The sequence below is a fragment of the Lipophrys pholis genome (assembly GCF_963383615.2).
Source record: "Lipophrys pholis genome assembly, chromosome: 4".
NCBI lineage: Eukaryota > Metazoa > Chordata > Actinopteri > Blenniiformes > Blenniidae > Lipophrys > Lipophrys pholis.
This window is the reverse complement of record NC_137637.1, coordinates 18,147,060-18,160,984: the sequence shown is the minus strand read 5'-3', so window position 1 is coordinate 18,160,984 and position 13,925 is coordinate 18,147,060. Positions and strand designations below refer to the sequence as shown.

General features: G+C 41.3%; 1 protein-coding gene across 1 annotated transcript; it reads right to left on the bottom strand.

Moving 5' to 3' along the window:
• Positions 1–776: 776 nt before the first annotated feature.
• tgm2b (transglutaminase 2b) lies at positions 777–11,183 on the bottom strand. Its single transcript, XM_080462101.1, has 13 exons — positions 10,949–11,183; positions 8,315–8,494; positions 7,052–7,270; positions 5,686–5,804; positions 5,112–5,240; positions 4,805–4,982; positions 4,553–4,685; positions 3,925–4,028; positions 3,580–3,819; positions 2,966–3,241; positions 2,721–2,881; positions 2,121–2,257; positions 777–1,388 (listed from the first exon to the last, which is right to left on the bottom strand). Exons 1-13 carry the CDS (start codon positions 10,956–10,958, stop codon positions 1,238–1,240), a joined length of 2,037 nt encoding a protein of 678 aa, XP_080318227.1. The 5' UTR covers positions 10,959–11,183; the 3' UTR covers positions 777–1,237.
• Between the last annotated feature and the right edge of the window lie 2,742 nt (positions 11,184–13,925).

Below are 13,925 nucleotides of genomic sequence, written 5' to 3'. Positions count from 1 at the left end.
ACACCAGACTAACAATACTCTACACCACTTAAAACACAATATAAAATGTGCACAAAGGACCTATTCACAAGTCTCACAAATGTGTGATGAAGACCAGTCCGAATGGTTCAAATTAATCTTGAACATTGCGTTTAATTAATGTTAATTAAAGCACTTGGTCATCAACGAAGAAAGTTTGATCACATGTATATATCATGCAAGGTTCACCAACATTTTCATGATATATACATGTGTTCAAAGTTACGTAAACGTTTAAATGTGTTCAGTGAAAACATGGGGTATTTTTTATTTGTTTTACGAATGACTTAGATGAGTAGATGAATGGATGGATGTTGTGTTGTCACACAACTTATACCAACTTTAAAACGGAGTCATTTTGGAGGCTACACAGGTACATTTTCTCAGCTTGGAAAAATCGATTGTTCCTCAAAGACTGCGGTCTGGGACAGATTTATAAGTGAGGTTGTACATTATACCAATGTTCTTGTTTTTATGGGATAGTGTCGCTTTAAACCAAGTTGGAACGCCTGCATCTTGTTACATGCTCTGATTACATGCTGCATGAAGAACCCACATCATCGCCTGAGTTTAATCCTGCAGGATCTTCTCAGCTGAGACGTGTGAGGCCCTCATAAGAAGTCTGGGCATGCAATACCCTCATACGGCTCTGGCATCATTCCTGTGCCGTGTGCATTTAAGTTATTTAGTACAAAGATTACTCCATATTTTGCGTAACAGCAAGTGGAGCAGGACAGCCTGACACGAGAAATTTAAATACTAATCTAGACAATGGTATATTTTCTGATCGCAAACAAGTTAAATGCTTTCACACACCGACAGCAGATGAAATATAGTTTGTGCATGGAATGGAAACACAGACGTTTGGAACAATAGTCATTAAAAATGAAGCATTTGGCTTTGTGCATTTAGTTACATCCATTTTATTTGTTGGACTTGTATAAACTAGTACATAGTACTTAATATACTTTCAAAACTGCTTAAAAATGCATGCATATGTCTGATTAGCCTCATTGAACAAATAACTTTACAATTTCACATTTTATTTGTGATAATGGCTCCACAGTCACAAATATACAAAGTGAGAAAAATATGAAAAGTGCGAAAATATTTGAACATAAAAGCAGTGAGAAAGCTTGTGCTGATTATTATTTGGCTTCATAGTTAAATAAAAGAGTAATATTATTGCCATTTAATGGGGCTGTACGATTAAAATCCTTTATTTCCCGATAATGACGTTTCTGTAGCCTTTGACATTACACAGCTTGTTACTGTCAAAATCGACCACCAGCTTTCTGAGTCCAGTCCGGGTGGGAGTGAAGTAAACTTTTGCCTTGGCCTCTTCCCCAGGTCCCACAGAGCAGGCCAACCTGTAAAATAAATATAAGGATATTTCTTTAATGGCAGCTGGAGGAGGGATTCATCACAATTGATAAACATTGAGATTATTTCATGGTATTTCCGACTATTTATGGAAATGCAGCAGATGGACGGCGGTTTAGAGGAGAAGGCGGGCCAAACATTGGTGATGGTCTTTAAAATGGCCCCACAGACACATTGTGAAGCAGCCACAAAATCAATGCTTCATTTATTTACAATCAACTGTTTCATTCCCCCCAACATGATTCTCAAAATAATATTAATAAGTGAAAACATCTAAGCAGTGGATTGTTCAACAAACACAAGCTTGAATGAGCTTGAAGAAGAAGTTTGTTAGCAAATAAAGTCTGACTAGGTTCAACTGACGTTTGAGAGAGGACTGAACCACACCGACCAAAGAGCTGCAAGGAGGCCAAACACAGGAGATGACTGACTTCAGAACATCATTATCAATAGTTGTTGGGTGATTTCTGCGCTGGTATAAATCCCACTTGCATTGTGTTGCATTCAGCCTGACACACTGCATAGCTGTGTGAGTCCTGTCCCAAAACTTAATCAAAGTTCAACAACAGATTTAATTTGAATTTTTGAGTTCAAAGTTAAAAAATTTAACAATTATCTCAGCTTCAATCCAGAATAAAGTCCAGGGAACTGCGCCACAAGCGTGAACACTGACTAGATGGAATGACTTCTCGTGAGGTAATGAAGCAACTTGTAAAAACCTCTCAGAGATGGAGTGTCCCCCGGTCAGGTTGGCCCCTTCGACGCTGAAGCAGCAGTTCTCCAGCGGCTCTGGCAGAGGGTTTTTGAGAGTGATCTCTGCAGCCAGTTTCCGATGCTCCTTCGGTTCACCCAGGATCTGGAGAACACAACCAACTTTGAGTAAGTGAATGCAAATATTACATTTTGTACCACAGTTTCAATAAGGACAAGCCTCTTTTATATTAATCAAGCACAAAAAGAGATTCATTTATTGAAACCTCCATAAGAGAATGAGGCAGTCCTTGTTGCAGCAACTTGCGATTATTTTTTTGGTTGTTTATCAGCTTTCAGTAGAGTTCAGTAACACTTTAAATTTCAGGTGAAAATGGCACAATGTGGGTATAGATTTTGAAGATTCTGTGTCGGCAATCTGCTTGTGTGAGTGCACTCTTTGTAGAAAGACACAGCCGTACATCTCCCAACACACAAGTACAAACCAGTGACGTGGATGTACTTGTAATAGTCTGATCGTTGGCCGTCCAGCAGAATATTTGCCAAGCGGTTATGTTATTTTGGCCCTCTAATGTAAGTGAGTTTTATGGTGCGACCATGGTACTCACTCTGACTCTGATTTGAGGATTCTCCAGAACAATATTTCTTGTCGCCAGCGTTGCCTCATCGGTTGTGTAGTCTAACGCAAGAGCTGCCAGGCGTATTAAATTATCGTCGGTGAGCTGGCTGCCGTACTTGGAGTAGTTCAACCTCAGGGGGACTCTTCTCTCTTAAAGCACAGATGAAATACAATTCAAACTCAGAAAGAAAAGTCAACAGATTCGCATAATCACTGCACGGTGACCTGGCTCACCTGCTCCTGGCGAGAGCTCCACATTGAGCAGGTCTTTGAAGCCGCAGTTTCCTCCCAGGAAGCCATTGTAAGACAGAGCACAGGATCCAAACACCAGCCGACACTTCTTCTCGCTTTGCGTGTTGTTCGTAACGACGACGAACACGTCAAAGTCACAGCCCTTGCTCATGTCTGACGACAGCTTGATGGCGAGGTGGAGGCCACGGTTCTCCTGCTGGTGGAGCAGCTTGTTTTGGTGCTCGGCCCGTTTAAAAGCCTCCCGCTCTTCATTAGATCCTGGAATTATCGAACAAACGCACAATGCACCAATCAACAGAAAGAACAGGAAACAGAAATGCCACATTAGTTTACTTTTCATGGGATATTATGAGTTAACAAATTGATCAACAAGGTGCGAAACATGGGTTTAGGATTTTTACCACATATTCATAAAAACCATATACTCTACTGTATGATCCATATACTCTGTATCTTAGTCAGCACTCATCTAAAAGTAACATGGTGATATTGCTCTACACCTAAATGGTAAAACGAAATGATTCTTTGCATCCAATTTCTAATATTAAAAGTCAGTTACTGAAATGTGTATGGATGTGTGAACTCGTGCTTGCTACCTTCAGGGTGCTTGTAGAGATGAGTGACGTCCTCTCGATCGTCACTGCCCACCTTCTTGGTGCTGATCTTCTGGCCCACTACACTGGTGGTGGTCACGTTCGACGTGCTGCCGTCTTTTTTCTTCATGAAAGTGACAACGTCGGCATTGACTTCGGCAAAGACGAAGGGAGCATCGTACTTGAACGAGAGTTCTCCTTCCTTGATGGCGTGGACAGGGACCGGCCCACAGCAGTACACCCCTGAGGAGGAGGGGTAACAAATAATGTGAGATCCACTTCAGTGAGTAATTCGGTTCGTTTAAATAGTAATAAATATTTTAATGAAAAGTGTTTTGTTTTTTTTACTTTCACTTTTCTCCTGAGGGGTGGGGTCGAAGGCCTGCCAGCCGTCAAACCCAGCTTTCAGGTCAGGCCGAGTCATCCAACTCTCTACCCAGCAGTGGTAATTCCTGGACACAGAATACAGAGCTCAGACTTGGTATTCACTACTTGGTATACTACTACTGCAAGCTGTTTTGCCTTTGTTAAAGCTACTAATATGCTGCTATTAAGTCTCTTGACTTAAACACTCACTATCTGATATATCCAGGGTGTGATTTGTAAAAGAAACCACAGGGGAAAGGAGATTCATGTCTTTTCCCTCCATTGTTTATTCTTTAGAATTATTATAAGAAATCATGAAAAACAAGTATCAAATTAAGTTTAAAGGTAATATAAGTTTGTTTGTTTTTTTAAACAAAAAACACATGTCTCCAACTAAATATAATGTAATGAACAGGATAATTTATAATAATATAAAATAGAGAATTGAGAACAATAATACGTTAACAAGTGTCCCCCTGGTCAAATAGCACCCGGAATAAATCTTTGATGCTTACGGTCGTTCAGAAATAATCTATTTGAATTGCTCCATTTACGATTGTGGTAAATTCCCGGGGGAACAGGTGCTATTGCAGCGTCAGTCAGGACTGACCAGATCATTTCTCTGGATTGAATGAGGGCTCCGTTCTCATCAATGTGGCGCTCGATCAGCAGGTTGCCGTTTGTGTCGTGGGCAGACAGGTAGTTGGTGATGACTCGACAAGGGATTCCCAGAGCTCTGGAAACTGAAGAAGTACACAAATCCCTTTTGGTGAATGCAATAAAGCAAAAGCAAAAAATGTTTGTGCGCTTTTGTTTTTGCCAATTCAAGCATGTTTGCCACCCAAGCTCCGCTCTATCTCACCTGAACAGCCCACTGCAGCAAACACCCAGCACTGTCCATAGCGAACGGGCTCACAGGCTTGTTTTTCCCAGTTGTGAAGAATCTCCACACTGCCCTTCCAGAGCAGAGGACTCACACCTCCTTCATAGCCATCTGTCCATCTTCCCAGCAGCACTCCTTTATCGTCATTACAGTTCACCTGCCAGGCAAAGGACAAGGTGAGTAAAAGACATTTTACCCATGGAGTACAATATTCTTCTGTTTACTTTTTCCAAATCGATGCAGAAAAGCAAGATAGATGAACATTTCAGGGATGGAGCAGACGAACCATAGCACTCAGTACTCGAGATACATAGATGGGATTTTTTCTTCCTGCGCAGTCTTTCCCAGGATTTCTCAGACATTTCGGATTCATATCCAGGATCTTCAGGCAAATGTCCAGAATTCCTCTTTCGAACTGTGTGACAATGAAGATGCATTGATGATGAGAAGTGTTGACAAATATAAACATGGAAACTACACAACCTTCACTCAAATGTTCATTCTGAATCTTTCAACAGATGCAAATTAGATGTTTAAAGTTTCCCTGCTGTAAAGCCTTAACAGCTGTCGGACTAATCCTCTGGCAGTGCCAGGCTCATCAGACTGCCATCACATGTGACAGAAAAATCTCTCTTCATCAGTCCTTCACTGTCCATGGTGAGATTTATTGTAAATATCTCTGGTGATTTCAGTGACTGAAATATATTTGCACACATGTGATAAATGGAGAGGTGCATTTTTTTCCCTGGCATCTGATAAGCTAGACAGGTGTGGCTTTAAAACTCCTAACCATAATAGCACAAAGCTCATCTGACTGACTTATGCTGAATGATGAAGTGAGGCTGTGTTGGTGTTGGTACCTGGCCAAAGTTCCAGGGCGTTGGGATGGGATGTTTGTAGTGCCCTCGAAAGATGATGCCATCCTGAGACAAGACATATTCTGCCAAATTCTGCTCGTTGTCCATATACACCACATCCGCTGTTTTCAAGAGAGATCACAGAATACCAGTTATTGTATCAATGCAGAACTTACCTGGATTCTAACCAAGAAGCTGTAATTTATTGGAAACTTCAAAAACCAAAACAGATTTTCTTTGCCCTCTCAAATCAAAAACATCTATAACTATATTAGTTTGCTGGATCACATTGATCTTTGACTGACTGATGATCTGAATGAAATTTGGCAACTGAAGGAATGGATAACATTTTATTTTCTCTGAGTTGCTAACCGAGGTGACGGCCAAGTTAACCCCTAATTCAGGGGTGTCAAACTCAGATCCTCGTGGGCCGCAGCCCTGCACGTTTTCAATGTCTCCCTCCCCTGAATGTCCTGATGGTTCATCATCACATTCAGCACAAAGCCAGATAACGAGCTGCTCATTGCAATCAGCTGTGTTGAAGCTGGGAGACATGCAAAACGTGCAGGGCTGCGGCCCTCGAGGCCTGGAGTTCGACACGTGTGCCCTAATTCAAACCATAAATCCTGCAGCATACGTATGTTTATTTGTATGTATGTGCACTTTCACCAAAAGCAGTTCAGGGCTCTACTTCAGACAGTACAGGGCCACAATAGTAAAGATGAAGACTACTTCAAGCTGTGAAGAGGAGATCTAGCTCAGTGAAATCAGGTTTGTTTAAAATACGATATGAACATTTTTATAGAAGATTGTATAATACCATGAGCAAGAAGCACAAAAGTCAATGTACATGAACAAAAAGATCAACACCTGCATGTGAAATGCTGCCGGTGCGAAATACAACCTCATGCAAGCAATGGAACTAAACTACCCTCCAATGTCTGATGCCCCCCTAAGGGCATCTGGTGTCAGTGATCCACCAAGGTGATCAATGGAGAAATTGATTAAAGGCAAGATCGCCCAGTTCTCATCAGTATTGCTTCAATCCTTACACAATTACTGCAATGACAAAATTTCAAACTACAGCTTTTACTTGCCAAGACCCTGTGGGAAATACTTGTTTTTAATTTAACAGCATCTGTGTTCAAAAACAAAGCCGGAGTACAGATTTAAAATCTGGTCAAGTAAACATACTTGGACCCTGCAGCAACTTTCTAAACTGTTGAACTGTTATATAAAAGCATTTGTATGATTGCACTAAACCGCTGAACAACTGCGCTCACTCCGATATGAAACATGATCGTCGAAGCAGTTTTAGCCCTAAATAGCTCCACTGCTCGGCAGCTTGACACACGGTCTGTTTACCCACCTGGGCACCAGGGGTTAAAGAGCAGGATGAACTCAATCCTCCCAGACTGCCCCAGGGTCAGCGTGTAGCGGCCTATAGGAGCGTCAGGGGCAGAGCAGACTGACAAGGCCACCATGTCTCCGGGGGGACTGAGTACGGCGGCGCTCCAGCAGGAGGTGTCGATGTTGGTGGAGAGACCAAAGGAGGCTCTGGTGCCATACTGCTCCGAGGGCTGAGGACCTGCATGCAATGACAGCTTAGCAAAACATTTGTCTCATGGGAATTTCACCAGCAGTTGCTAAATTTATTTGAAATCTTTGCGGAGTCCGTTCCCATGCGTGCATGGCATAGCTGGGTAACAGCAGCTGATTGTTTGGTCAGTTAGAAATCGTTGCTCAACTCTTTGACATCGCCCACTTAATACTGCCAAGCAAAATAAGTGCTCCGATTTCGAATGCCTTCTCTTTATGAAGTGAGATGACGGGCCTGTGGTGAATCCATTAAAATCTGCTTGACTTCTAACAGTTGATAACGTTATCTGTGATATACACACACTTTACTTTTGGCAGGCAACACTTCCTGTCAAAAAGAGTTGCAGTTGATGGCCTGCAACAGTTGTCTTATCACACTCTTCCTAAAAACGTTATCTAACTCTTAAATGAGGGGAAGTGCTGCATCATTGCCGGGGTTTGTATTATGAGGAAAAATATAGGATGATAATGTGTGACGTGCCCAACAATAACAGCTCAGTTCAGAGGCTCCTGCAGAAATATGTTCGATGGCTGATGGTTAATGATGGGAGCAGCGGCAGCTGAAGTAAGTTCAGTGTGAAAGGCAGTAGCAGAGGAAGCGGCCTTCTATTCCATAACACTGCTGCTCCTTTTCCTATTTCATCTTTGAAAATTACCCGTGGAAACAAGGTCAGCACTGTGCTCCTTACTTCCTGAATCAGAGGACAAAGGCACAATGCTTTTCCATCATCTTTAAGAAAGTTTTTTGTTTTTTTTAAATTTTCCAAGTATTTTATTCCAGATGTCACCACCTTTTTAAATCTGAGACCTTCTTCAAAAGTACCAATCGGTTACTGGGTGCGCACGTTCTAAGAAATAAACAGCTTAAGTCATGTTGTTTGTACTTACCATTGATATTAGAATGTACCCTGAAGGCATCACCTACTTAAGAATCCAATGAAAATGATTCAATAATGCTTCTGTAATAAAACTATTTCAAATTGAGAGTAAATCTAAATTACAGGATAGATAATGGGAAAAAAAATTGCAGTACCTGTTTCTGCCACACAGTCCAGAGCAGTGACTCCTGGCTGGTAGCTTCCTGAGCGAAGGTACAGGCTGATTGTAAACGGCTGTCCTCTCCTCACAATGAGACGATCTGCACCGTTGAGATCAGTGCGATGGTCGATGTTGTTGAACTCACACTCCAGGTTCCAACGGTCGATGTCCAGAGCTTTGAATAAAGGAAAAATATCTGGTTTTAGCATTAAAACAATCCAAGCCAACCACTGTCATGATGAGATAGATTTTTTATTGGGACATTTAGAATGAGTTTCTTGGAGCACATACAGCAGGTTTTCTATACTTGTCGGACATACAATAATTCAATAAACTAAGGAAATAGACATCTGTGTCTGAACGCAACAAAACATAAAAAGGAAAAGTCCATTACCGACAAATTAATTTTTCTAGGAAGATGAAAACTGTGGCCATTAAGTTTCAGGCTTGAATCACTTTTCAGCGTATCTTTTCTAAAAGTCTGATGCTTCACTTGTCCGTTTCATAATGACCTCATAAAGAGAAGAGCAAAATATTTGTGCAGGTTTATCCTGCCGCTACAGATGCGGGGGCCTGCAGGATGCTTAGTGATTTACTTTATGAGATTATTTTTGTTTGACAGGGTGTTTCGCATTGATTCAACTCAGAGTAAACAGAGTCAGACAGAAAGTCCCTCCCTGCACACTCCCACTGTTGTGAGTAAGAGAAACCCACCCTCTGATTTCCTGTTTGGAGGAAAAGTTAGGTGCCTCCTATGTCAATTATGTTTCTGCTGGAGTTCAACCAGCTATTGTGCTGCTTCATGTCGTGTCAGGAGGTTAGTGCGCTTCGTATGTAAGGCCTTGGCGTTAAGAAAAGTCAAAGTGAAGGCTGAGCAGAGAAAAATGTCTCCCTGCTGTTTTACACGAAGCCCATGGGGAATCATTCCTGGTCGTGGCTCTGATGTTTTACTGATGTTGGCCTCGGTCTTAGTCTGAACTGAACTGAATCAGCGTGGCATAGTGGAAAAGCTGGAAAATATAGTTCAAAACTTAAGAGGGCTTTACTGTTTAGTCCAGACAAACTCCCAAGTCAGTATCTCACGTTGGATCGGTATTAAATATTATTTATTGGTTTGCTGATTAACCGTAAAGCGAGGCGAGACTCTGAAGAGACGTCGCACCAGCTTAAATGTGAAAACAGTTACCAGGATCAATAGCATATGTAAGTTTGTGACCCCACACCTGCAGAAACAAGAAACCAATGATGCAACAGAAGACTGACATCATCCTTTCTGTATTGGTTTGTTTGGGCCCCGACAGCTCCATAACTGAATGGGAGGACTTTGCTCCCTGAACTGAAGAACAGGAGAATGTGCAGTTTAAGCTCAGACACTGAGGCATGCCAGATGTATGTGATATGTAAACCCAGAGGGAAGAGATTTCATTCTGTAGGGCGGCTGTGTACAATTACTTGTAGCAGTATTATAAAATGAAATCCCTGTGCCCCCGACCCCATCATTAGTCTCTTCATGCTTCACTCTCCCACGCTCTGCTCTCATCCCACCACCCCTGACCGGCACCACACCTGGAACGTCTCGGTCGCTCCACTGTGGCCGGCGTGAGCCTTGTAAGGAAATGTAAACAAATTAAGCCTGGTGACAACTGGCTAACAGCCTTCATGGTAAACACTGTTTTAAACCTGGAAAATATCTACACAAACATTCAGATGTAAAAGACCTTTTCAGAGTTTTTGGAGGTAACACCCATGCTGACCTCAGGTGTCCGGTCACAGGCACTTTCATTTTCAAATGAACACTTTGTACTTGTCACAGACGGGGGGAAATAGATGTCGATGATTTATGAGGATGCTATTTTTTCATACAAGGGTGGTGGTCTGATGATGTCCAACACCACTTCGGGCATTATTTGTAGCTCAAACAGACTGACTTTGACTCCATGAAAGTACACAGAGCAGTATACAGAATTGCAATAAAGACATCTTTTATTGAATAGATGTCACATTTCCAGTTAACAAGAAAGTGTTTCTTCAACATGCAATGCCGTTCTACTGGACACACTTAAGCAAACTATATACAGAGAGGTAAGTGTGTGTGTGTGTGTGTGTGTGTGTGTGTGTGTGTGTGTGTGTGTGTGTGTGTGTGTGTGTGTGTGTGTGTGTGTGTGTGTGTGTGTGTGTGTGTGTGTGTGTGTGTGTGCGCCTATAAAGAGAGCAGCAGTAAACTGTTGAAAGCTCCAGCTGCTCTCTGCTGCTATTATAAATGTTTCTGGTCTCAGAGCAACCAATCATATACTCAGACATTCCAGATTAGTCTATTTGGTTCCTCTAATCTAGTGTGCCGGTCTGCTAAAATGTGCAGTTAAACTGAGATAACGTTTAGACAGCATACCTGTGCTTGGTGACAGGGGATATGACTTTGTTTCCACATGCACTTTTCATATAATCTCTAATAGTCACATGTAATGTAACGTGAACATTTGCATTGAAAAAAAGTGTTGAAATACAGACTTCATGCAGAGCTAACTTCCGAAAATTAAAGATATAACCCATTTATTCCGAATGATATATGCGTAGGCTATTTATCTGCTACATTAACTATCAAATCTAAAAATAATACAAATCTACTTACATTGTGCCATGGCTCTTGCTGTGCTGTTTTCAGGAAATGTCCAGGTCTCGGGTTGAATATTGCCTCTGTCTGGCTGTGTGCTGCTCTGTGGTGTTTTATTTGTAGTCTGGTGGTAGGTGGGTGTGAACCTCCGACCCTCCCTCTTCTCTCCTCATGAAAGAAAAAAAAAAAAAAAAAACTGCGACCAGTACAGACAAGCGCTCCGCCGCGGCCCGGAGCGCGACACGCTCACTGCGCCGCTTCCGATGATTCATGACGCACTTTGCGTCAGAATCATTCACCAGAACTGTGATTATCCTGGTAGAGACGCTCGGCACAAGGTGGAGGAGAAGAGTTTCAACACGCAGTGGAATGATTTGGGCTTTCTGTGGAAATGACAAAGACCACGCGTGTGAGTAAGCTCTCTGTGGAAAATAACGTTCTGAGAAGACAAGATTCACCAAAACATATAGTGTGTAACGGTGTTGAACTGCACTTATCGCTTCAAATAACGGTGGCTATGAGGGACGACAGATGCCTGAAACAGTGGTGTCAAACACATTTTAGTTCAGAGGCCGCAGACAGCCCAATTTTATATCGAGTGGGCTGGAAAATAGAGCCAAAAGAACCTTGACATTTTTAAACTTTTTTAAATTTCTTTATGTTGCAAAGTATACCTCATACAAGTATCAATATTTTCACAAAACCAAAGAACTGTGATGCAAATAATGCAACAAAAAAAAAAAATGCATCACCAACATCTCAGCTCTGGTCTCACTGTTGGGTTGTGTCCACGACTCTTGACAAATGTCCTCATTTTGTTATTTTTTTTAATTAAATTTTTTTTAAATTAGTGTTTTTTTCTGAAATTTGTACAATTTGGTATGTGGTTGACGGCTGGACTGGGGCCTCTTGCTGGCCGGTTTTTGGCCCACAGGCCTTATGTTTGACACCCCTGGCCTATAAAAGGGATTTTTATTCAGATACTCTGAAAGTAGTACTGAGGTGGGTAGATCTTCATTATACACCTGCAGCTCAATGGTTGCTACTTATAGCTTATTCTATCATTTTGATTAGTCTCCATTACACTACATTACATTTTAGATTAGTCTAAAAACATGTCTGAATGGATGTCTGTTAGTAAAATTAATACTTGGTTCACTACACTTATTCCTTTTTTCATATTATGATTTCATGTGAAAACTGATAATTATAGGTAAATATAGAATACAGGTAAAAAACAACAACATACCTGTCCACAAACAAACTGATTTTATTGAGGTTATTGAGACATTGTTGACTTTTTGTTTCAACTTAGTTATGTAATTTAGCATTTTCTGGACTTATGGGTCAGTTGTTTCCTCTGATGAAATTCAGCATTGTGTTATTGACTTGATTGCCTTGACACTTTGACATGAAAGTTCGTAACCCAAAACCTGTACAAACATGAGGCTAAATGATGCATCATCCTTTCTGTCTACGCTTGTTTTCTTCTCTTTTTTAATCAGCTCGATAAAAGTTTCACAAGAAATTGTGATCAAAGAGGAATGAAATTCCTTCTCTGCATTTTAACCCATCATAATCATAGTTAACCTTAACTATACACCCCCTTCGGTGTACGTACTGCCACTGTGCAGTGTCCGAGGAGATGTGGGGTCAAGGGTGTTGCTCGGGAGATGTCAAAATTCTTTCTTTAAAGTTTGTTTTTTTTAGACTTAAACAAAAGAAGGTTGGAACTAAACTGTGAGGTCAGATGAATGTTCACATCACATTTTTTCCATATGTAGTGCCCAGCTGTGCTCCCTTATCTATGTTTTCCTGAAGCTAAACATTTGTGGTATGTTTATGCAGTTTTCTGATGATTACAAATGAGCTTTATCTGTTTTTAACAGTGTGGAACTCTTGCCAAGTATGCAAACGCATTTCTCAATCCTGGCCCGGGGATCCCATATATATAGGGTCCTGCGTGTTTCACTCCTTGTCATCCTTTGCTTTTACAAAATACAGTCTATCCATGCAATATAAATGCTCAACAAGCAAGGTGAGCCAGCAGATGGCTACATTGAGCTGAAAATAGCAAGACGCCTGAACACTGGTTTTATTTCAGACTTGATACAAAATAAAGTTGAAGGCGTCATTGTCTATTCCAACACAACAGCCAAATGTCATTATTCTTTCTTAGTCTTATTCCACACATAATATGTAATGTTGCTGTTTTCGGAGTTCTAAAAGCTCTACATGTGACTCATTTGTAATCCCAAGTTTATAATGCAGCTCACCCAAGCGTTTGGTGATTATAGTTTACTTGTATGAAACATTAAGACAGGCGTAGTTTGTCCTTGAAATACTGTGAAGGCGTCCACGTAAGTATGGATAAAGATCTTTTATCTATCCTAAAACAGGCACATTTCTTGTCATATGTATAATAGAGCCACACAGCCGTATTTCAGTCTTTACCAGCACTTGTTTTTGGCAGGTATTCAATTGCTGAGGCTATTCCACCAATAATACGGTATGCTGTGAAGGTGGACTGGCAAGTGCGTATCAAGAAAAGGAAAAGGAAGAAAGTATCCCCCTTTTCAGGATTTTGACCAGTGATAGTTCTGACCACTGATAGTGAATTTCACTGATTATCTCATCACGGTGGGATACAGCAAGCACCATTTTTTAATCATTCAAAGTTGATGTGTAAGTAGTGGTAGAATCAGCCAGGGTCTGGATTTAACAAAGTTTGACAAGGATGGGACAAAATGGATGAGAGAATCTTTAAACCTTCCGCCCTGTGAGGTGTTCCTGGTGTCTTGTGGCCAGTATCAGTCTCAGTGGTACAAGAAGGAGAAACTGCAGTGACAGGGTTGAGGGGGACAAAGAAAGGGCAAAGAAAAGGGAGGCCTGCACATTGTTTAGTCATAATGTTATGGCTGATCAGTGCATCTTCAATGTGCGTTCATAATACAAAGCATTTGCAGTATGAGATGTGTGGTAATAATTCCTAAGT

Coding starts and splice junctions, on each gene's coding strand:
- tgm2b (XM_080462101.1), bottom strand. Junction 4,029..4,552: donor CAATCCAGAGAAATGATCTG/GTCAGTCCTGAC, acceptor TTCTGTGTCCAG/GAATTACCACTGCTGGGTAG. Junction 2,882..2,965: donor GGAGCTCTCGCCAGGAGCAG/GTGAGCCAGGTC, acceptor CTGTGCTTTAAG/AGAGAAGAGTCCCCCTGAGG.